At 50.7% G+C, this 24,204-nt stretch overlaps 5 protein-coding genes and 1 pseudogene across 5 annotated transcripts; all 6 read right to left on the bottom strand.

Moving 5' to 3' along the window:
- Positions 1–1,342: 1,342 nt before the first annotated feature.
- On the bottom strand, positions 1,343–2,310 carry Gm13289 (predicted gene 13289). Its single transcript, NM_001243165.1, has one exon. It carries the CDS (start codon positions 2,148–2,150, stop codon positions 1,602–1,604), a length of 549 nt encoding a protein of 182 aa, NP_001230094.1. The 5' UTR covers positions 2,151–2,310; the 3' UTR covers positions 1,343–1,601.
- Positions 2,311–4,270: 1,960 nt separating this feature from the next.
- Gm13290 (predicted gene 13290) lies at positions 4,271–5,238 on the bottom strand. The gene has a single exon (NM_001243155.1). It carries the CDS (start codon positions 5,076–5,078, stop codon positions 4,530–4,532), a length of 549 nt encoding a protein of 182 aa, NP_001230084.1. The 5' UTR covers positions 5,079–5,238; the 3' UTR covers positions 4,271–4,529.
- Gm13284 (predicted gene 13284) lies at positions 7,208–16,018 on the bottom strand (annotated as a pseudogene).
- On the bottom strand, positions 17,488–18,298 carry Gm13283 (predicted gene 13283). The gene has a single exon (NM_001085531.2). The coding sequence runs from the start codon at positions 18,296–18,298 to the stop codon at positions 17,750–17,752; it is 549 nt and encodes a 182-aa protein (NP_001079000.1). The 3' UTR covers positions 17,488–17,749.
- Positions 18,299–20,679: 2,381 nt separating this feature from the next.
- Positions 20,680–21,228, bottom strand: Gm13286 (predicted gene 13286). Its single transcript, NM_001243150.1, has one exon. The coding sequence runs from the start codon at positions 21,226–21,228 to the stop codon at positions 20,692–20,694; it is 537 nt and encodes a 178-aa protein (NP_001230079.1). The 3' UTR covers positions 20,680–20,691.
- Positions 21,229–23,655: 2,427 nt separating this feature from the next.
- Positions 23,656–24,204, bottom strand: Gm13271 (predicted gene 13271). Its single transcript, NM_001085528.1, has one exon. It carries the CDS (start codon positions 24,202–24,204, stop codon positions 23,656–23,658), a length of 549 nt encoding a protein of 182 aa, NP_001078997.1.

Raw genomic sequence — 24,204 nt, 5'->3', positions numbered from 1 at the left:
CAGCCCCCCACAGGGAGGGCTTCTGTCAAGTGTGCCCATCTCTGCTCCTTCTGACATCAACCCTCCCTCTGTAAGTCAGCACGAGTTTTCTCTCCCATTCTGAATTCGAATGCGGTCACGTTTTCAGCAGCTTCCTTCACGTATTACTTTGACCAGGTAGCTAGGGTTTTGGAGAGGTTTTGTTTTTTATTGCCAAACATTCCCACACCACCCCGCAGCCAGAATAGGTAATCCAACGTCCTTCATTCTCTTCTGGAATCCTGAGAAAGATGTCTTATGTGACTCCTGTTTTGGGGGTGGGGGTGGGGGGTGGGGGGTTGGATGTGGGGGAGAGGGCTTGATCTTTCGTGGTGCATGGTCGTGATAAGTACTCGCTTCCAAGGCAGGGTTGTTCCCAAGGACAGGAGACTGTGCATGGACCAAAACACCTAACTCCTTGATTCCATGCTCTTGGTTATAAAAATAAATAACTAAATAAATAAATATGAATAAAAACCATTAAAAAAAAGTTGTTGCCCACAGCCACCCTCTGGGCAGAAGGGACACGGGTGGGGTTTGGGGTCCAGGAGAGAGAGGAAGGTGGAGAGGGAAGAAGATGCCTTGAGGTGAGAATCCAAAATAAAGGCCCTGTGTGCTGGCTGGCCTACAGGAGTCAAGAGAAGCCCAGAGGCAAGGGGGTGGGGAAATTGCAGAGAGGTGTTATGGGCTGGGAAACGGACATAATCCCGTAGAGCATGGGTATCTGCCTAGCTCTAGTGCCCATAAAGGCTTCTGAGAAATTAAAGGTCTCCCGCCCTCTCCCCCACTCAACTCCCACCACACCCATCCCACCCCAGTAATTGAGTGATCAAGGGGGGGGCAGGAGCTCACAAGTGGAGTGAAATATTTTCAGCCTCTTCATGCATGCTTTTAGCTCCATGGCCTCTAACTTTCCCCATCTGCCTCCTGGTGTTTATGTGAAACACCGGGACTGTGGCGTGCTGACTGTGATACGTGTTTGGAGGCAAGCAGGTAAAAACACAAAACAAAAGAAAACAGAACAGAAGATGAGAAGAATCGTGGAATCCTGCTTCGGGACTTGGAGGAGAGCCATGCTCACTCATCCAGGGTCTCATCCAGGGCCTGAACAGTCCCTTCCTAAGGCCCTCTCTATAAACAAAGCCTAGGTCGCCTTCGCCCTCCAGACTGAGAGTCTTACAAGAAGCTACCCAGAACCCCGTGACAGGAGAGAGAACGGCTCTAACACCCAACAGCCCGAATGAGCCTTGCTGCAACAAGGCACGTTTTCCAACCCCCGTGGCCCATGGGCATCCCCCATCTGTGATCGAAACCTCCCAAGGAAAACCGAGATCATCAATTTATTCAGAAGCCACCTCAAATGCAAGAGCACAGGTTTTCTTTCAAACATCTTTCGCAGTGTATGATGTACAGTAGGATGCTTCGGGGCCTCTGGCAGGGAAGACATAAAGAACTCGATGTTCTTGGTCGATGCACGCCCATTTCGCCTGTTGGTGCTGAATCCGAATCCGTGTGTCTGCTTTGAATGGAGAGAGGGAGCGTGGTGTCACGAGAGCAGAGAGATTCCTGCACGGGGCTTCTCCTCATCTTGGGCCTCTTCTCGCAGACAGTGGGAACGCTGGAAGGTCCACTTGCAATTGGACTCTGACGATCTCCCAGGAGCAAGCGCTGTGTGCCTTTGCCTTCAGATAGCGGAAGAACCCTCGGAAGTAGGTGCGGATGGCCAGGGCAAAAGGCAGTGGACAGGACTGGCCCTGCTCTCTTGGCCTCTTCAGCACTTGCAGCTCACGCCACAGGCTAGATAGTAGCTGGTCCAGCGCCCTCTCGTGCCAGGCAGCTCTGCTGGCCTCTGTGTCAAAGAGGTGGAGGACCTGCTTGAGGGTCTGGGAGTAGCAACTGGTGGTTTCTCCCAGAGTCATCGGTGTGATGTTAGTTCCTTCCTTCCAGGGACATGGGAAATCGGTCCTGTCCCGCAGGCACTGGTGACCCGGCACGCTTCGGAGCTCTGCTAGGAAGCGCGCGGTTTCGCTGCGCTCCAGGTGCAGGCTCCCAGATTTACCAGAATCAAGTGAGCTGGCTGGGCTGCAGCTCAGCATCACCCCTCCCACCAGGAATAGATGCACAGGCAGCATGCTGAAGCCTGACGATTGCGGGGCTGGCCTGCAGGGGGAGCGCGAGGGCAAGGCCGCCTTCCCATTGAGCCTGGAGTTTGCTGCTTTAATAGTTCACTCGGAGCTTCGGGCTCTTGCTCGCTGACTGCCTGCGCTGCGCTGGACGCTGGACGCGACTTCTGAGGCCAGGAGCAGCAGCAGAGGGCGCGGGCCACCGGAGGGCAGCAGCGGGCGCCTGCGGAGGCCGTTCGCCCCGTTCAGCGCGCGACTCCGGGCAGGCAGGGAGTGTCTCCTGCCTCTCTCCCGGGCCCCTTCGCGTACAGGACTGTACGCCATCCATCGCGCCTTGAGAATTGAACCCAGACGGAATTGGTGGGCCAGGGAACATGTTTTAGGGGAACCGGGAAGGCTCCAAAGCCCAGAGAGCAGCGTTTTGGTTTGGCTGGGCTGGGTTTGGTTTGGTCTCCTTTGGTTCGGTTTCCTTTCGTTTGTTTGGTTCGCATCTTGGTGCGTTTGGGTGGCCCACCAGACCCTTCCAGCTCTCTAACGCGAGTGGAGAAGAAGGAAGTGGAGTTGGCAGAGAGGAGAGCTGGGCCCCAACAGGCAGACAGTTCCAGAGAGAGGACAGACAGTATGGTCTTGCCCCTCTCCTCTCAGGAGCTCTGCTGAGCAGGGAGCAGTTGGACCTCTCAGCCAGGAAGTTGGCGCTCCTCCTCCTGGCCAGGCCCCTCCTCCCTGTTTCCATCTCTCAAAAGTCACCCTCACCAAAAGGGCATTTTCGGGTAGATGGCCTCTTGCTCAGCCCCCCACAGGGAGGGCTTCTGTCAAGTGTGCCCGTCTCTGCTCCTTCTGACATCAACCCTCCCTCTGTAAGTCAGCACGAGTTTTCTCTCCCATTCTGAATTCGAATGCGGTCACGTTTTCAGCAGCTTCCTTCACGTATTACTTTGACCAGGTAGCTAGGGTTTTGGAGAGGTTTTGTTTTTTATTGCCAAACATTCCCACACCACCCCGCAGCCAGAATAGGTAATCCAACGTCCTTCATTCTCTTCTGGAATCCTGAGAAAGATGTCTTATGTGACTCCTGTTTTGGGGGTGGGGGTGGGGGGTGGGGGGTTGGATGTGGGGGAGAGGGCTTGATCTTTCGTGGTGCATGGTCGTGATAAGTACTCGCTTCCAAGGCAGGGTTGTTCCCAAGGACAGGAGACTGTGCATGGACCAAAACACCTAACTCCTTGATTCCATGCTCTTGGTTATAAAAATAAATAACTAAATAAATAAATATGAATAAAAACCATTAAAAAAAAGTTGTTGCCCACAGCCACCCTCTGGGCAGAAGGGACACGGGTGGGGTTTGGGGTCCAGGAGAGAGAGGAAGGTGGAGAGGGAAGAAGATGCCTTGAGGTGAGAATCCAAAATAAAGGCCCTGGGTGCTGGCTGGCCTACAGGAGTCAAGAGAAGCCCAGAGGCAAGGGGGTGGGGAAATTGCAGAGAGGTGTTATGGGCTGGGAAACGGACATAATCCCGTAGAGCATGGGTATCTGCCTAGCTCTAGTGCCCATAAAGGCTTCTGAGAAATTAAAGGTCTCCCGCCCTCTCCCCCACTCAACTCCCACCACACCCATCCCACCCCAGTAATTGAGTGATCAAGGGGGGGGCAGGAGCTCACAAGTGGAGTGAAATATTTTCAGCCTCTTCATGCATGCTTTTAGCTCCATGGCCTCTAACTTTCCCCATCTGCCTCCTGGTGTTTATGTGAAACACCGGGACTGTGGCGTGCTGACTGTGATACGTGTTTGGAGGCAAGCAGGTAAAAACACAAAACAAAAGAAAACAGAACAGAAGATGAGAAGAATCGTGGAATCCTGCTTCGGGACTTGGAGGAGAGCCATGCTCACTCATCCAGGGTCTCATCCAGGGCCTGAACAGTCCCTTCCTAAGGCCCTCTCTATAAACAAAGCCTAGGTCGCCTTCGCCCTCCAGACTGAGAGTCTTACAAGAAGCTACCCAGAACCCCGTGACAGGAGAGAGAACGGCTCTAACACCCAACAGCCCGAATGAGCCTTGCTGCAACAAGGCACGTTTTCCAACCCCCGTGGCCCATGGGCATCCCCCATCTGTGATCGAAACCTCCCAAGGAAAACCGAGATCATCAATTTATTCAGAAGCCACCTCAAATGCAAGAGCACAGGTTTTCTTTCAAACATCTTTCGCAGTGTATGATGTACAGTAGGATGCTTCGGGGCCTCTGGCAGGGAAGACATAAAGAACTCGATGTTCTTGGTCGATGCACGCCCATTTCGCCTGTTGGTGCTGAATCCGAATCCGTGTGTCTGCTTTGAATGGAGAGAGGGAGCGTGGTGTCACGAGAGCAGAGAGATTCCTGCACGGGGCTTCTCCTCATCTTGGGCCTCTTCTCGCAGACAGTGGGAACGCTGGAAGGTCCACTTGCAATTGGACTCTGACGATCTCCCAGGAGCAAGCGCTGTGTGCCTTTGCCTTCAGATAGCGGAAGAACCCTCGGAAGTAGGTGCGGATGGCCAGGGCAAAAGGCAGTGGACAGGACTGGCCCTGCTCTCTTGGCCTCTTCAGCACTTGCAGCTCACGCCACAGGCTAGATAGTAGCTGGTCCAGCGCCCTCTCGTGCCAGGCAGCTCTGCTGGCCTCTGTGTCAAAGAGGTGGAGGACCTGCTTGAGGGTCTGGGAGTAGCAACTGGTGGTTTCTCCCAGAGTCATCGGTGTGATGTTAGTTCCTTCCTTCCAGGGACATGGGAAATCGGTCCTGTCCCGCAGGCACTGGTGACCCGGCACGCTTCGGAGCTCTGCTAGGAAGCGCGCGGTTTCGCTGCGCTCCAGGTGCAGGCTCCCAGATTTACCAGAATCAAGTGAGCTGGCTGGGCTGCAGCTCAGCATCACCCCTCCCACCAGGAATAGATGCACAGGCAGCATGCTGAAGCCTGACGATTGCGGGGCTGGCCTGCAGGGGGAGCGCGAGGGCAAGGCCGCCTTCCCATTGAGCCTGGAGTTTGCTGCTTTAATAGTTCACTCGGAGCTTCGGGCTCTTGCTCGCTGACTGCCTGCGCTGCGCTGGACGCTGGACGCGACTTCTGAGGCCAGGAGCAGCAGCAGAGGGCGCGGGCCACCGGAGGGCAGCAGCGGGCGCCTGCGGAGGCCGTTCGCCCCGTTCAGCGCGCGACTCCGGGCAGGCAGGGAGTGTCTCCTGCCTCTCTCCCGGGCCCCTTCGCGTACAGGACTGTACGCCATCCATCGCGCCTTGAGAATTGAACCCAGACGGAATTGGTGGGCCAGGGGACATGTTTTCGGGGAACCGGGAAGGCTCCAAAGCCCAGAGAGCAGCGTTTTGGTTTGGCTGGGCTGGGTTTGGTTTGGTCTCCTTTGGTTCGGTTTCCTTTCGTTTGTTTGGTTCGCATCTTGGTGCGTTTGTGTGGCCCGCCAGACCCTTCCAGCTCTCTAACGCGAGTGGAGAAGAAGGAAGTGGAGTTGGCAGAGAGGAGAGCTGGGCCCCAACAGGCAGACAGTTCCAGAGAGAGGACAGACAGTATGGTCTTGCCCCTCTCCTCTCAGGAGCTCTGCTGAGCAGGGAGCAGTTGGACCTCTCAGCCAGGAAGTTGGCGCTCCTCCTCCTGGCCAGGCCCCTCCTCCCTGTTTCCATCTCTCAAAAGTCACCCTCACCAAAAGGGCATTTTCGGGTAGATGGCCTCTTGCTCAGCCCCCCACAGGGAGGGCTTCTGTCAAGTGTGCCCGTCTCTGCTCCTTCTGACATCAACCCTCCCTCTGTAAGTCAGCACGAGTTTTCTCTCCCATTCTGAATTCGAATGCGGTCACGTTTTCAGCAGCTTCCTTCACGTATTACTCTGACCAGGTAGCTAGGGTTTTGGAGAGGTTTTGTTTTCTATTGCCAAAAATTCCCACACCACCCCGCAGCCAGAATAGGTAATCCAACGTCCTTCATTCTCTTCTGGAATCCTGAGAAAGATGTCTTATGTGACTCCTGTTTTGGGGGTGGGGGGTGGGGGGTTGGATGCGGGGGAGAGGGCTTGATCTTTCGTGGTGCATGGTCGTGATAAGTACTCGCTTCCAAGGCAGGGTTGTTCCCAAGGACACGAGACTGTGCATGGACCAAAACACCTAACTCCTTGACTCCACGCTCTTGGTTATAAAAATAACTAACTAACTAAATAAATATGAATAAAAAACATTAAAAAAAAAAGCTGTTGCCCACAGCCACCCGCTGGGCAGAAGGGACACGGGTGGGGTTTGGGGTCCAGGAGAGAGAGGAAGGTGGAGAGGGAAGAAGATGCCTTGAGGTGAGAATCCAAAATAACGGCCCTGGGTGCTGGCTGGCCTACAGGAGTCAAGAGAAGCCCAGAGGCAAGGGGGTGGGGAAATTGCAGAGAGGTGTTATGGGCTGGGAAATGGACATAATCTCGTAGAGCATGGGTATCTGCCCAGCTGTAGTGCCCATAAAGGCTTCTGAGAAATTAAAGGTCTCCCGCCCTCTTCCCCACTCAACTCCCACCACACCCATCCCACCCCAGGAATTGAGTGATCAAGGGGGGGCAGGAGGTCACAAGTGGAGTGAAATATTTTCAGCCTCTTCATGCATGCCTTTAGCTCCATGGCCTCTAACTTTCCCCATCTGCCTCCTGGTGTTTATGTGAAACACCGGGACTGTGGCGTGCTGACTGTGATACGTGTTTGGAGGCAAGCAGGTAAAAACACAAAACAAAAGAAAACAGAACAGAAGATGAGAAGAATCGTGGAATCCTGCTTCGGGACTTGGAGGAGAGCCATGCTCACTCATCCAGGGTCTCATCCAGGGCCTGAACAGTCCCTTCCTAAGGCCCTCTCTATAAACAAAGCCTAGGTCGCCTTCGCCCTCCAGACTGAGAGTCTGGAGTTCCCAGCTTACAAGAAGCTACCCAGAACCCTGTGACAGGAGAGAGAACGGCTCTAACACCCAACAGCCCGAATGAGCCTTGCTGCAACAAGGCACGTTTTCCAACCCCCGTGGCCCATGGGCATCCCCCATCTGTGATCGAAACCTCCCAAGGAAAACCGAGATCATCAATTTATTCAGAAGCCACCTCAAATGCAAGAGCACAGGTTTTCTTTCAAACATCTTTCGCAGTGTATGATGTACAGTAGGATGCTTCGGGGCCTCTGGCAGGGAAGACATAAAGAACTCGATGTTCTTGGTCGATGCACGCCCATTTCGCCTGTTGGTGCTGAATCCGAATCCGTGTGTCTGCTTTGAATGGAGAGAGGGAGCGTGGTGTCACGAGAGCAGAGAGATTCCTGCACGGGGCTTCTCCTCATCTTGGGCCTCATCTCGCAGACAGTGGGAACGCTGGAAGGTCCACTTGCAATTGTGTGGGAAGCCACATGTGCCGTTGCTGAGTGGCACTGACTACTGCTGGCCACCATGCATAAGATTGGACAAACAACCAATGTGTACATATGCAGGAAAGTTTTTTGCAAAAACACTGCCTGGCCCAGGCATGATAATGAGGTTCTGTAAGGCACTAAGAGAGTAACCAATCGGATGTGAGACATGCAAATGAGATATGATAATGAGGTTCTGTAAGGTACTAAGAGAGTAGCCAATCGGATGTGAGACATGCAAATGAGATATGATAATGAGGCTCTGTGAGGTACTGAGAGAGAGTAGCCAATCAGATGAGGAACATGCAAATGAGGCTTAGTGGATAACCAATCCGGGTATGAGACACGCCTCTCCTAGGCCTATAAAAGCAGCACCAGTTCTGGGCTCGAAGTCTTTTGGCCTCTGCAATCAAGCTCTCCCAATAAACGTGTGCAGAAGGATCCTGTTGCAGCGTCGTTCTTTCTGGTCGAGTCGAGCGCGCGCAAGAAGTGGTGCCGAAAACCCGGGACAAGAAACATCTTCAGGCACAAGCGAAGACCCCCTGCTACAGGGAGGATTCAGAACTGCATTGCAGGGAAGGAGCGGTTAATAAAGGTTCCCGTAAAACAGACTGCTGAGAAGGATCCGGCGTGGATTCAGAACTCTTCAGCTGGGGAGCGGTGTTAATAAAGGTTCCTGCAAAACAGACTGCTGAGAAGGATTCAACTGCGTGGATTCAGAACTCTTCAGCTGAGGAACGGTGGTACCAGTAAGTATAAAGAAATTAAGGTAAGTCTCTGAGAGGTATGCTTTCTTACGCAGTGGGTCTGGTAATTGTTGCTGGGTTTGTGTGGGACCAGCTGTTAAGGAAGGGCAGCGACTTTGTAGGAGTACCAGGAAGGCATATCAGAAACAGAGAGAAAGGAAAAAGAAGACGCGCGCAGAAAAATAAGTAACTTAAGAAATATAAAAAGAAAAAAAGAAAGGAAGCTAAAATATAAAGACACAAAGGATAATATAAAATGTAAAGATACAAAGGATAATATAAAGGTATAAAGGATAATATAAAAAATGAAGAGCAAAAAATTAAGTCAATTTACCCTCCTCTCGAGGACTTTGACTAAAGAGGCAGCCTTCATCAAAGGCTTAAAGATAGCTCTCAGGGAAAGAGGAGTAACTATTAGAAGCAGCCACTGTGCAGAATTCCTAGAAGAAGGAGAAAAAATGAAAATAAGCTATTTCAGAGCCCTCCTAGGGACAGACAGAAAACGGGAGACGTCCTGCTTCCTCTCTGGCTCCTATGGAAATATTTTTAGCTTGGAATAGGATATCTGTGTTCTATTTTCTGTTTTTTGGTGCACCAAATTGTCTATATGTCTGTCAACTCGTGTTTGTTTTTGCTTGGATGATTGAATGATTGTTGTTCTGTGTTTCATGTTGAAAAATAAAAAAGCAGTCTCAGTCTGCACAGCAAAAATTGACAAGTTAGCTGCACAGTGGCTGGGAGTCAAGTACAGCTGAAAAAGCCCTGCTGAAGGCTGATTGCAAATGGAGCTTTTAAAGGGGCAGGCAGCCTTTTGCTTGTAACAGAAAGTTAGCTTAAAATTGGAAACCCAAGGTTGGAGTTATTCTAAACAACATAAGAAAACAGGTAATATGCAAAAGCAGTGTACAAAGGGTAGAAAGAGTATGTTTGAAAATAAAGTACATATCTTTACAAATAGAAGGAAAAACCTTTCAAGGTATAATGGATACAGGAGCAGATAAAAGCATTATATCTAGTAAGTGGTGGCCTGCTTCTTGGCCTGTTAATCAATCGTCACATAGCTTACAAGGATTAGGATATGAGGCTACCCCAACTATAAGTGCAAAATCCTTACAATGGAAAGATAAAGAAGGAAGGACAGGGCTTTTTCAACCATATGTACTCCCTTTGCCTGTAAACTTGTGGGGGAGAGATGTGTTATCAGCTATGAACTTTATATTGACTAATGATTACTCTCAGAAAAGCAAGGAAATGATGAAAGGAATGGGATATATACCTGGACTAGGTCTTGGAAAAATTTTGCAAGGTAGAATTTCACCAGTTAAAGCCACTGTAAAGGCAGACAAGAAAGGGCTGGGGTTTTTCTAGGGGACACTGAAGAGCCTTTGCCCATCCCGTAGCATACGGAGGACATGGTGTAGGTGCCTCAATGGCCTTTACCCTCTGAGAAGTTAAAAGCAGCTAAGGAATTAGTACAAGAACAATTAGACCTGGGACATGTGGAACCCACTCAATCACCCTAGAATACCCCCATTTTTGTTGTAAAGAAAAAGTCAGGTAAATGGAGATTGTTACATGACCTAAGAGCCATTAATGCACAAATGCAAGTTATGGGTCCTGTACAAAAAGGACTCCCCCTACTCTCAGCTCTACCTAAGGATTGGAGAATTATAGTAGTAGATATTAAGGATTGTTTCTTTTCAATTCCATTAAATAAGAAAGATAAACCTAGATTTGCATTCACCTTGCCTTCTATTAATCATATGGAACCTGATAAAAGGTACCAATGGCGGGTTTTACCCCAAGGAATGGCAAATAGCCCTACCATATGTCAGTTATATGTAGGAAAAGCTTTACAACCAGTTAGGGATGGTTTCCCCTCCTTAAAAATTTGTCACTATATGGACGACATTGTAATTTGTGGACCTGAAGAAGAAAGTATGCAGCAAGCTTATGGCTTGCTTAATGAAACTTTAAAAAATAATGGTTTGAGTATTGCACCAGAAAAGGTACAGCAGTCTAATGTTAGTCATTTTCTAGGAGCCACTATTACTTTACAATGTGTCACCCCACAAAAGATTAGTATTAGAAAAGACCATCTAAAGACACTAAATGATTTTCAAAAATTATTAGGAGATATAAATTGGATTAGACCTTATTTAAGCACCCCTACTTCGGAATTAAAACCTTTATTTCAAATTCTAGAAGGAGACTCACATATTACCTCATTGAGACAATTAACACCTGAGGCTTCTGATGTTCTTAGGAAAGTGGAAAAGGCGATCCAAACAGCACAGTTAACTCGTATAAATGAGCAAGAACCTTTGTGCCTAGGCATATTACGCACCATCAATCTGCCAACTGCTGTGTTATGGCAAAATGGTCCTTTAGTATGGATACATCCACATATATCCCCTAATAAGACTATAGAGCATTATCCCACCATGGTAGCAAATATGGCCCACAAAGGGATAAAAACTTCAATCACTCACTTTGGAAAAATGCCTGATAGCATAATTGTCCCGTATACTGTCGCACAAATGCAAATATTGTGTGCTACTATAGATGAATGGGCCATTCTTAGATGCAGTTATTCTGGTTTAATTGATAATCATTATCCTAAACATCCGTTATTACATTTTATGTTATTGCATCCAGTAATATTTCCAAAGGTAACGGCTAATACCCCTATAAAGGGAGCCATTGATATTTATACAGATGGATCCAAAACAGGAGTTGGAAGTTATGTAATCAATGAAAAGGCTGTAAGGTTGCAATTTACACCAGGAGCCCCTCAATTGGTAGAATGTTTGGTGGTTTTAGAAGTTTTTAAAAGATTTCCTATGCCCATAAATATTATCTCTGATTCTGTTTATGTGGTTAACGCGGTTCTAGCATTAGAGACTGCCGGAAATTTTAAACAGTCCAGTCCTGTATCTGAAATTTTGATGAAAATACAAAATTGTATTTTGATGCGTGAGCATCCCTTTTATATTCAACATATTAGAGCACATACATCATTACCTGGACCTATGGTTAAGGGAAATGCAATTGCTGACTCAGCCACCAGAGACATGGTTTTCCTATCACAAAGTTCCATAGAAAGTGCAAAAAATTTTCATCAGCTTTATCATGTCCCTGCCTCTACATTACGACAAAAGTTTAAGCTCACAAGAAAAGAAGCCCGAGATATTGTCCTACGGTGTGGTAAATGTGTAGAATTTGTTAATGCACCTTCCGTGGGTGTTAATCCTCGTGGATTGCGACCCCTAGATGTTTGGCAAATGGACGTCACGCATATCCCATCTTTTGGGAAATTACAATATGTACATGTATCCATCGATACCAGTTCTGGTGTCCTACATGCCTCTCCCTTGACAGGGGAAAAAGCAGTTCATGTCATATCTCACTGCTTAGAGGCTTGGGCTGCATGGGGCAAGCCCCTAGTGTTAAAGACAGATAATGGTCCTGCATATACTTCTTCTAAATTTAGCCAATTTTGCAAACAAATGCAAGTAAAACATATTACTGGATTGCCCTATAATCCACAGGGCCAAGGCATAATTGAGAGAGCCCATCGCACTCTGAAACAATATTTACAAAAACAGAAAGGGGGAATAGAGGCTATGACGCCAAAGATGGCTCTATCCCTTACAATATTTACTCTTAATTTTTTAAAATTTGATGCCAAAGATGGCTCTATCCCTTACAATATTTACTCTTAATTTTTTAAAATTGGATGATGCTGGAAGATCACCAGCTGAAAGGCACGGACAATGGCCTCAATCGCCCAATGAAATGGTCAAATGGAAAAATGTCCTTGATAATAAATGGTATGGCCCGGATCCTATCTTAATCAGATCCCGGGGAGCTATTTGTGTTTTTCCACAGGGTGAAGAAAATCCACTTTGGGTCCCAACACGACTGACAAGGACCGTGAAAGAGCAAGATGAACCCCAAGATGATTCTCCTGCTCCTGATGATTGAGACCGGGATAAGTATACCTTTGTGGGCCATAGTAAGATCATGGCCAGTACCTTTACCGGTACATTCCAATTCTTCTACCTTGCCTTTATTTTTTGCAACAGAATGTTATTTGGATGCGCCTTGTGCACGACAAACTCCTCAAGAGCCACGGGTGTATAATAGTTCTAGTTTTCATTTGAATTATACACTATGCTTTGTGCATAATGTGGATAAACCTTTTACACCCTGTATATTTTTAAAGAAAAAGATTATCTCTAATTGGGCAGATCCCATTAGCCAAAATAAGGTGAGCTCTGGAGTGTTGTTTAATGCTTTAACGCAAGTTGCTCAAGGAGCGCAATCAGGCTCAGGTGATGTTGAAAATAATATAACTTCACCTATAAACATCACCACTATTATGATAAAGGGAAAGGTGACCATTCCTAAAAGATCACGATGGCCTGTTGGCAATGCTACTGCTATACGCAGCATGCCTTGGTGTCATCCGGACCTCGCATTTCCTATAGTTTTTTCACCTTGTCAATCAAAAATTTTTCCTCGGAAAGAAATAGCAAAGGGTTTTGTCTTGTCACCCCCACTAGATTTTGCTATAATGAACGATAAAGGAGATGCTACAGGGAAAGAAAATATTTGGCCATATTACCAATGGACTTTAAGCAATGAGGCAGGTGCTAGTACCAGTCTGTCAGCCTTTGCATTGCTGACTGGAACCTTTCATGAGATATTGAATGTTTCTGCCACTCTTTCCAATACCTCTACTCATTTAGATAATGTGACAACTAATAGAATTATCAAAAATATGACTACTTCTCCAGTAGAAGTTTGTGTCAATCCTCCATTTTTCTTTATATTGGCTGAATTTCAAAATAATACAGAATGGTTAGATTGTACAAATGTTCCTTGTTTTTTGACGCAATGCTGGAATGGAACCAAATTCTTAGCCTTAGTGGTTCATCTACCAATCTTTGTCCCTGTGCCTGTTGAGGCAGATCCAGAGAAGTTCCCAATAACGAGTCTTATTCGGCAAAAGAGAGGTTTTGGAATCACAGCTGCCATTGTTACAGCCATTGTAGTGTCCGCGGCATCAGCAGTTACCGCAGGAACTGCAATGGCCCATCAAATTGATACTGCTGACACCATAAGTCAGATAGCAGAAAAATCCTCTGAAGCATTGCTTACCCTGCAAAAGGTGGATTCTCATATCGCCTCAGGGTTAATGTTAGTGAATCAGAGAGTGGATATTTTACAACATAATATGGAACGGATGATGGATGTCATACAAATGAGTTGTGTGGCATCCACATCGCATGTGTGCATTACTCCCAATAAGTATATTAATAATTCTTTTGTTAAAAGTACAGACCTATCAAATTACCTGAAAGGGAACTGGTCGCAGGAGCTGGAGAGGTTGCAGACGAGACTGCAGATGCAGATCCTGAACCTTAATGGGACCAGAGTGTAACCAGTGACCCTCGGAGACTTTACCTCTTGGTTTACCTCTGCTTTTTCTTACTTTAAGGAATGGGTGGGAGTGATTTTGTTTGGTGCTGCCATATGCTGTGGACTGGCGTTCATGCTCTGGTTGGTATGCAAATTCAGAACCCAACAAAAACGTGACAAGGTGATTATAACTCAGGCACTTTTAGCTATTGAAAACGGCTCCTCCCCTGAAATTTGGTTATCCATGCTCAAGAATTAGTTGGCATCTGAGTTCTCTGCTCTTGCACTCCACGGCACTGAGATGAGAGAGACTCAACGATCATTGATCAGCCGTTGCACATCACTGAGGTTTCCTCATTGCAAGCGATAGAGTGATCATGATTTCACCACTAATTCATTTTTTGGCTGGCCTCTTTTGCAGAGTTCGCCCTAGGTCATTTAGCAGTTATTGTCACACAGCACTGCGGTATCCAGAGACGGGCAACTTTCCTCGTGCACAGTCCAACCTAAGACATGGGGCCCGGTGGCGATAGGGTTACCCTATGACGGGTAAGGCTGTGACATTAGAGGAACGACCTAAAACAGGAGCCACGGCGGATGGGCATAATTGCACAGGCCTAGTCCAGCCTCATTTTATTAAAACAAACAGGGGGAGATGTGGGAAGCCACATGTGCCGTTGCTGAGTGGCACTGACTACTGCTGGCCACCACTCATAAGATTGGACAAACAACCAATGTGTACATATGCAGGAAAGTTTTTTGCAAAAACACAACCTGGCCCAGGCATGATAATGAGGTTCTGTAAGGCACTAAGAGAGTAACCAATCGGATGTGAGACATGCAAATGAGGTATGATAATGAGGTTCTGTAAGGTACTAAGAGAGTAGCCAATCGGATGTGAGACATGCAAATGAGATATGATAATGAGGCTCTGTGAGGTACTGAGAGAGAGTAGCCAATCAGATGAGGAACATGCAAATGAGGCTTAGTGGATAACCAATCCGGGTATGAGACACGCCTCTCCTAGGCCTATAAAAGCAGCACAAGTTCTGGGCTCGAAGTCTTTTGGCCTCTGCAATCAAGCTCTCCCAATAAACGTGTGCAGAAGGATCCTGTTGCAGCGTCGTTCTTGCTGGTCGAGTCGAGCGCGCCCAAGACAATTGGACTCTGACGATCTCCCAGGAGCAAGCGCTGTGTGCCTTTGCCTTCAGATAGCGGAAGAACCCTCGGAAGTAGGTGCGGATGGCCAGGGCAAAAGGCAGTGGACAGGACTGGCCCTGCTCTCTTGGCCTCTTCAGCACTTGCAGCTCACGCCACAGGCTAGATAGTAGCTGGTCCAGCGCCCTCTCGTGCCAGGCAGCTCTGCTGGCCTCTGTGTCAAAGAGGTGGAGGACCTGCCTGAGGCTCTGGGAGTAGCAACTGGTGGTTTCTCCCAGAGTCATCGGTGTGATGTTAGTTCCTTCCTTCCAGGGACATGGGAAATCGGTCCTGTCGCGCAGGCACTGGTGACCCGGCACGCTTCGGAGCTCTGCTAGGAAGCGCGCGGTTTCGCAGCGCTCCAGGTGCAGGCTCCCAGATTTACCAGAATCAAGTGAGCTGGCTGGGCTGCAGCTCAGCATCACCCCTCCCACCAGGAATAGATGCACAGGCAGCATGCTGAAGCCTGACGATTGCGGGGCTGGCCTGCAGGGGGAGCGCGAGGGCAAGGCCGCCTTCCCATTGAGCCTGGAGTTTGCTGCTTTAATAGTTCACTCCGAGCTTCTGGCTCTTGCTCTCTGACTGCCTGCGCTGCGCTGGACACTGGACGCGACTTCTGAGGCCAGGAGCAGCAGCAGAGGGCGCGGGCCACCGGAGGGCAGCAGCGGGCGCCTGCGGAGGCCGTTCGCCCCGTTCAGCGCGCGACTCCGGGCAGGCAGGGAGTGTCTCCTGCCTCTCTCCCGGGCCCCTTCGCGTACAGGACTGTACGCCATCCATCGCGCCTCGAGAATTGAACCCAGACGGAATTGGTGGGCCAGGGGACATGTTTTCGGGGAACCGGGAAGGCTCCAAAGCCCAGAGAGCAGCGTTTTGGTTTGGCTGGGCTGGGTTTGGTTTGGTCTCCTTTGGTTCGGTTTCCTTTCGTTTGTTTGGTTCGCATCTTGGTGCGTTTGTGTGGCCCGCCAGACCCTTCCAGCTCTCTAACGCGAGTGGAGAAGAAGGAAGTGGAGTTGGCAGAGAGGAGAGCTGGGCCCCAACAGGCAGACAGTTCCAGAGAGAGGACAGACAGTATGGTCTTGCCCCTCTCCTCTCAGGAGCTCTGCTGAGCAGGGAGCAGTTGGACCTCTCAGCCAGGAAGTTGGCGCTCCTCCTCCTGGCCAGGCCCCTCCTCCCTGTTTCCATCTCTCAAAAGTCACCCTCACCAAAAGGGCACTTTCGGGTAGATGGCCTCTTGCTCAGCCCCCCACAGGGAGGGCTTCTGTCAAGTGTGCCTGTCTCTGCTCCTTCTGACATCAACCCTCCCTCTGTAAGTCAGCACGAGTTTTCTCTCCCATTCTGAATACGAATGCGGTCACATTTTCAGCAGCTTCCTTCATGTATTACTTTGACCAGGTAGCTAGGGGTTTGGAGAGGTTTTGTTTTCTATTGCCAAAAATTCCCACACCACCCCGCAGCCAGAATAGGTAATCCAACGTCCTTCATTCTCTTCTGGAATCCTGAGAAAGATGTCTTATGTGACTCCTGTTTTGGGTGTGGGGGGTGGGGGGTTGGGTGTGGGGGAGAGGGCTTGATCTTTCGTGGTGCATGGTCGTGATAAGTACTCGCTTCCAAGGCAGGGTTGTTCCCAAGGACACGAGACTCTGCATGGACCAAAAGACCTAACTCCTTGACTCCACGCTCTTGGTTATAAAAATAACTAACTAACTAAATAAATGTGAATAAAAAAACATTTAAAAAAAAAAAGCTGTTGCCCACAGCCACCCGCTGGGCAGAAGGGACACGGGTGGGGTTTGGGGTCCAGGAGAGAGAGGAAGGTGGAGAGGGAAGAAGATGCCTTGAGGTGAGAATCCAAAATAACGGCCCTGGGTGCTGGCTGGCCTACAGGAGTCAAGAGAAGCCCAGAGGCAAGGGGGTGGGGAAATTGCAGAGAGGTGTTATGGGCTGGGAAACGGACATAATCCCGTAGAGCATGGGTATCTGCCCAGCTCTAGTGCCGATAAAGGCTTCTGAGAAATTAAAGGTCTCCCGCCCTCTTCCCCACTCAACTCCCACCACACCCATCCCACCCCAGGAATTGAGTGATCAAGGGAGGGCAGGAGCTTCCAAGTGGAGTGAAATATTTTCAGCCTCTTCATGCCTTTAGCTCCATGGCCTCAAACTTTCCCCATCTGCCCCCTGGTGTTTATGTGAAACACCGGGACTGTGGCGTGCTGACTGTGATACGTGTTTGGAGGCAAGCAGGTAGAAACACAAAACAAAAGAAAACAGAACAGAAGAGGAGAAGAATCGTGGAATCCTGCTTCGGGACTTGGAGGAGAGCCATGCTCACTCATCCAGGGGCTCATCCAGGGGCTGAACAGTCCCTTCGTAAGGCCCTCTCTATAAACAAAGCCTAGGTCGCCTTCGCCCTCCAGACTGAGAGTCTGGAGTTCCCAGCTTACAAGAAGCTACCCAGAACCCCGTGACAGGAGAGAGAACGGCTCTAACACCCAACAGCCCGAATGAGCCTTGCTGCAACAAGGCACGTTTTCCAACCCCCGTGGCCCATGGGCATCCCCCATCTGTGATCAAAACCTCCCAAGGAAAACCGAGACCATCAATTTATTCAGAAGCCACCTCAAATGCAAGAGCACAGGATTTCTTTCAAACATCTTTCGCAGTGTATGATGTACAGTAGGATGCTTCGGGGCCTCTGGCAGGGAAGACATAAAGAACTCGATGCTCTTTGTCGATGCACGCCCATTTCGCCTGTTGGTGCTGAATCCGAATCCGTATGTCTGCTTTGAATGGAGAGAGGGAGCGTGGTGTCACGAGAGCAGAGAGATTCCTGCACGGGGCTTCTCCTCATCTTGGGCCTCTTCTCGCAGACAGTGGGAACGCTGGAAGGTCCACTTGCAATTGGACTCTGACGATCTCCCAGGAGCAAGCGCTGTGTGCCTTTGCCTTCAGATAGCGGAAGAACCCTCGGAAGTAGGTGCGGATGGCCAGGGCAAAAGGCAGTGGACAGGACTGGCCCTGCTCTCTTGGCCTCTTCAGCACTTGCAGCTCACGCCACAGGCTAGATAGTAGCTGGTCCAGCGCCCTCTCGTGCCAGGCAGCTCTGCTGGCCTCTGTGTCAAAGCGGTGGAGGACCTGCCTGAGGCTCTGGGAGTAGCAACTGGTGGTTTCTCCCAGAGTCATCTGTGTGATGTTAGTTCCTTCCTTCCAGGGACATGGGAAATCGGTCCTGTCCCGCAGGCACTGGTGACCCGGCACGCTTCGGAGATCTGCTAGGAAGCGCGCGGTTTCGCTGCGCTCCAGGTGCAGGCTCCCAGATTTACCAGAATCAAGTGAGCTGGCTGGGCTGCAGCTCAGCATCACCCCTCCCACCAGGAATAGATGCACAGGCAGCATGCTGAAGCCTGACGATTGCGGGGCTGGCCTGCAGGGGGAGCGCGAGGGCAAGGCCGCCTTCCCATTGAGCCTGGAGTTTGCTGCTTTAATAGTTCACTTGGAGCTTCGGGCTCTTGCTCGCTGACTGCCTGTGCTGCGCTGGACGCTGGACGCGACTTCTGAGGCCAGGAGCAGCAGCAGAGGGCGCAGGCCACCGGAGGGCAGCAGCGGGCGCCTGCGGAGGCCGTTCGCCCCGTTCAGCGCGCGACTCCGGGCAGGCAGGGAGTGTCTCCTGCCTCTCTCCCGGGCCCCTTCGCGTACAGGACTGTACCCCATCCATCGCGCCTTGAGAATTGAACCCAGACGGAATTGGTGGGCCAGGGGACATGTTTTCGGGGAACCGGGAAGGCTCCAAAGCCCAGAGAGCAGCGTTTTGGTTTGGCTGGGCTGGGTTTGGTTTGGTCTCCTTTGGTTCGGTTTCCTTTCGTTTGTTTGTTTCGCATCTTGGTGCGTTTGGGTGGCCCGCCAGACCCTTCCAGCTCTCTAACGCGAGTGGAGAAGAAGGAAGTGGAGTTGGCAGAGAGGAGAGCTGGGCCCCAACAGGCAGACAGTTCCAGAGAGAGGACAGACAGTATGGTCTTGCCCCTCTCCTCTCAGGAGCTCTGCTGAGCAGGGAGCAGTTGGACCTCTCAGCCAGGAAGTTGGCGCTCCTCCTCCTGGCCAGGCCCCTCCCCCCTGTTTCCATCTCTCAAAAGTCACCCTCACCAAAAGGGCATTTTCGGGTAGATGGCCTCTTGCTCAGCCCCCCACAGGGAGGGCTTCTGTCAAGTGTGCCCCTCTCTGCTCCTTCTGACATCAACCCTCCCTCTGTAAGTCAGCACGAGTTTTCTCTCCCATTCTGAATTCGAATGCGGTCACGTTTTCAGCAGCTTCCTTCACGTATTACTTTGACCAGGTAGCTAGGGTTTTGGAGAGGTTTTGTTTTTTATTGCCAAAAATTCCCACACCACCCCGCAGCCAGAATAGGTAATCCAACGTCCTTCATTCTCTTCTGGAATCCTGAAAATGATGTCATATGTGACTCCTGTTTTGGGTGTGGGGGGTGGGGGGTTGGATGTGGGGGAGAGGGCTTGATCTTTCGTGGTGCATGGTCGTGATAAGTACTCGCTTCCAAGGCAGGGTTGTTCCCAAGGACACGAGACTCTGCATGGACCAAAAGACCTAAGTCCTTGACTCCACGCTCTTGGTTATAAAAATAAATAACTAACTAAATAAATATGAATAAAAACCATTAAAAAAAAGCTGTTGCCCACAGCCACCCGCTGCGCAGAAGGGACACGGGTGGGGTTTGGGGTCCAGAAGAGTGAGGAAGGTGGAGAGGGAAGAAGATGCCTTGAGGTGAGAATCCAAAATAACGGCCCTGGGTACTGGCTGGCCTACAGGAGTCAAGAGAAGCCCAGAGGCAAGGGGGTGGGGAAATTGCAGAGAGGTGTTATGGGCTGGGAAACGGACATAATCCCGTAGAGCATGGGTATCTGCCCAGCTCTAGTGCCGATAAAGGCTTCTGAGAAATTAAAGGTCTCCCGCCCTCTTCCCCACTCAACTCCCACCACACCCATCCCACCCCAGGAATTGAGTGATCAAGGGAGGGCAGGAGCTTCCAAGTGGAGTGAAATATTTTCAGCCACTTCATGCCTTTAGCTCCATGGCCTCAAACTTTCCCCATCTGCCTCCTGGTGTTTATGTGAAACACCGGGACTGTGGCGTGCAGACTGTGATACGTGTTTGGAGGCAAGCAGGTAGAAACACAAAACAAAAGAAAACAGAACAGAAGATGAGAAGAATCGTGGAATCCTGCTTCGGGACTTGGAGGAGAGCCATGCTCACTCATCCAGGGGCTCATCCAGGGGCTGAACAGTCCCTTCCTAAGGCCCTCTCTATAAACAAAGCCTAGGTCGCCTTCGCCATCCAGACTGAGAGTCTGGAGTTCCCAGCTTACAAGAAGCTACCCAGAACCCCGTGACAGGAGAGAGAACGGCTCTAACACCCAACAGCCCGAATGAGCCTTGCTGCAACAAGGCACGTTTTCCAACCCCCGTGGCCCATGGGCATCCCCCATCTGTGATCGAATCCTCCCAAGGAAAACCGAGATCATCAGTTTATTCAGAAGCCACCTCAAATGCAAGAGCACAGGTTTTCTTTCAAACATCTTTCGCAGTGTATGATGTACAGTAGGATGCTTCGGGGCCTCTGGCAGGGAAGACATAAAGAACTCGATGTTCTTGGTCAATGCACGCCCATTTCGCCTGTTGGTGCTGAATCCGAATCCGTGTGTCTGCTTTGAATGGAGAGAGGGAGCGTGGTGTCACGAGAGCAGAGAGATTCCTGCACGGGGCTTCTCCTCATCTTGGGCCTCATCTCGCAGACAGTGGGAACGCTGGAAGGTCCACTTGCAATTGGACTCTGACGATCTCCCAGGAGCAAGCGCTGTGTGCCTTTGCCTTCAGATAGCGGAAGAACCCTCGGAAGTAGGTGCGGATGGCCAGGGCAAAAGGCAGTGGACAGGACTGGCCCTGCTCTCTTGGCCTCTTCAGCACTTGCAGCTCACGCCACAGGCTAGATAGTAGCTGGTCCAGCGCCCTCTTGTGCCAGGCAGATCTGCTGGCCTCTGTGTCAAAGAGGTGGAGGACATGCCTGAGGGTCTGGGAGTAGCAACTGGTGGTTTCTCCCAGAGTCATCGGTGTGATGTTAGTTCCTTCCTTCCAGGGACATGGGAAATCGGTCCTGTCCCGCAGGCACTGGTGACCCGGCACGCTTCGGAGCTCTGCTAGGAAGCGCGCGGTTTCGCTGCGCTCCAGGTGCAGACTCCCAGATTTACCAGAATCAAGTGAGCTGGCTGGGCTGCAGCTCAGCATCACCCCTCCCACCAGGAATAGATGCACAGGCAGCATGCTGAAGCCCGACGATTGCGGGGCTGGCCTGCAGGGGGAGCGCGAGGGCAAGGCCGCCTTCCCATTGAGCCTGGAGTTTGCTGCTTTAATAGTGCATTCATTCGCTCAGAGCTCTCGGGCTGCTGCTTTAATAGTTCACTCAGAGCTCTCAGAGCTCTGGCTTACTGACTGTGCTGCGCTGGGCGCGACTCCTGAGGCCAGGAGCAGCAGCAGAGGGCGCGGGCCACCGGAGGGCAGCAGCGGGCGCCTGCGGAGGCCGTTCGCCCCGTTCAGCGCGCGACTCCGGGCAGGCAGGGAGTGTCTCCTGCCTCTCTCCCGGGCCCCTTCGCGTACAGGACTGTACGCGACCCGTCGCGGCTTGAGAATTGAACCCAGACGGAATTGGTGGGCCAGGGGACATGTTTTAGGGTAACCGGGAAGGCTTCAAAGCCCAGAGAGCAGCGTTTTGGTTTGGTTGGGCTGGGTTTGGTTTTGGTCTCCTTTGGTTCGGTTTCCTTTCGTTTGTTTGGTTCGCATCTTGGTGTGTTTGCGTGGCCCGCCAGACCCTTCCAGCTCTCTAACGCGAGTGGGGAAGGAGGAAGTGGAGTTGGCAGAGAGGAGAGCTGGGCCCCAACAGGCAGACAGTTCCAGAGAGGGGACAGACAGTATGGTCTTGCCCCTCTCCTCTCAGGAGCTCTGCTGAGCAGGGAGCAGTTGGACCTCTCAGCCAGGAAGTTGGCGCTCCTCCTCCTGGCCAGGCCCCTCCTCCCTGTTTCCATCTCTCAAAAGTCACCCTCACCAAAAGGGCATTTTCGGGTAGATGGCCTCTTGCTCAGCCCCCCACAGGGAGGGCTTCTGTCAAGTGTGCCCGTCTCTGCTCCTTCTGACATCAACCCTCCCTCTGTAAGTCAGCACGAGTTTTCTCTCCCATTCTGAATTCGAATGCGGTCACGTTTTCGGCAGCTTCCTTCATGTATTACTTTGACCAGGTAGCTAGGGGTTTGGAGAGGTTTTGTTTTTATTGCCAACAATTCCCACACCACCCCGCAGCCAGAATAGGTAATCCAACGTCCTTCATTCTCTTCTGGAATCCTGAGAAAGATGTCTTATGTGACTCCTGTTTAGGGGGTTGGGGGTGGGGTGGGGGGTGAGGGCTTGACTTTTCGTGGTGCACGGTCGTGATTAGTACTCGCTTCCAAGGCAGGTTTGTTCCCAAGGACCCGACGAGACTTTGCATGGACCAAAAGACCTAACTTCTTGAATTCATGCTCTTGGTTATAAAAATAAATAAATAAATAAATAAATAAAAATAAATAAATAAATAAATAAATAAATGAATAGCAAGGTCTTGCCCACTGCCACCAGCTGGGCAGAAGGGACACGGGTGGGGTTTGGGGTCCAGGAGAGAGAGGAAGGTGGAGAGGGAGGAAGATGCCTTGAGGTGAGAATCCTACAATAAAGGCCCTGGGTGCTGGCTGGCCTACAGGAGTCAAATGAAGCCCAGAGGCAAGGGGGTGGGGAAATTGCAGAGAGGTGTTATGGGATGGGAAACAGACATAAGCCCTAGAACATCGCTATCTGCCCAGCTCTAGTGCCGATAAAGGCTTCTGAGAAATTAAAGGTCTCCTGCCCTCTTCCCCACTCAACTCCCAAAACACCCATCCCACGCCAGGAATTGAGTGATCAAGGGAGGGCAGGAGCTTCCATGTTTCGTGAGATATTTTCAGCCACTTCATGCCTTTAGCTCCATGGCCTCAAACTTTCCCCATCTGCCTCCTGCTGCTTAGGTGAAGCACCGGGGACTGTGGCGTGCTGACTGTGATACATGTTTGGAGGCAAGCAGGTAAAAACACAAAACAAAAGTAAACAGAACAGAAGATGAGAAGAATCGTGGAATCCTGCTTCGGGACTTGGAGGAGAGCCATGCTCACTCATCCAGGGCCTCATCCAGGGGCCGAACAGTCCCTTCCTAAGGCCCTCTCAATAAACAAAGCCTAGGTCGCCTTCGCCCTCCAGACTGAGAGTCTGGAGTTCCCAGCTTACAAGAAGCTACCCAGAACCCGTGACAGGAAAGAGAATGGCTCTAACACCCAACAGCCCGAAAGAGCCTTGCTGCAACAAGGCACGTTTTCCAACCCCCGTGGTCCATGGACATCTCCCATCTGTGATCGAAAATGCTCAAGAAAACCTGAGATGGTCAATTTATTCAGAAACCACCTCAAATGCACGAGCACAGGTTTTCTTTCAAACATCAAACATCTTTCTCAGTGAACGATGTACAGTAGGATGCTTCGGGGCACGAGCAGGGAAGACATCAAGGACTCGATGTTCTCTGCCGATGCACACCCATTTCTTCTGGGGCTGAATCCGAATCTGTGCGTCTGCTTTGAATGGAGCGAGGGAGCCTGGTGTCACGGGAGCAGAGAGATTCCTGCACGGGCCATCTCCTCATCTTGGGCCTCTTCTCGCAGACAGTGGGAACGCTGGAAGGTCCACTTGCAATTGGACTCTGACGATCTCCCAGGAGCAAGCGCTGTGTGCCTTTGCCTTCAGATAGCGGAAGAACACTCGGAAGTAGGTGCGGATGGCCAGGGCAAAAGGCAGTGGACAGGACTGGCCCTGCTCTCTTGGCCTCTTCAGCACTTGCAGCTCACGCCACAGGCTAGATAGTAGCTGGTCCAGCGCCCTCTCGTGCCAGGCAGCTCTGCTGGCCTCTGTGTCAAAGAGGTGGAGGACATGCCTGAGGGTCTGGGAGTAGCAACTGGTGGTTTCTCCCAGAGTCATCTGTGTGATGTTAGTTCCTTCCTTCCAGGGACATGGGAAATCGGTCCTGTCCCGCAGGCACTGATGACCCGGCACGCTTCGGAGCTCTGCTAGGAAGCGCGGGGTTTCGCTATGCTCCAGGTGTAGGCTCCCAGATTTACCAGAATCAAGTGAGCTGGCTGGGCTGCAGCTCAGCATCACCCCTCCCACCAGGAATAGATGCACAGGCAGCAT

Source organism: Mus musculus, chromosome 4, assembly GCF_000001635.26.
Source record: "Mus musculus strain C57BL/6J chromosome 4, GRCm38.p6 C57BL/6J".
NCBI classification, from domain to species: Eukaryota; Metazoa; Chordata; class Mammalia; order Rodentia; family Muridae; genus Mus; species Mus musculus.
Note: the sequence above shows the minus strand (reverse complement) of the source record. Positions and strands in the feature narration are given on the sequence as shown.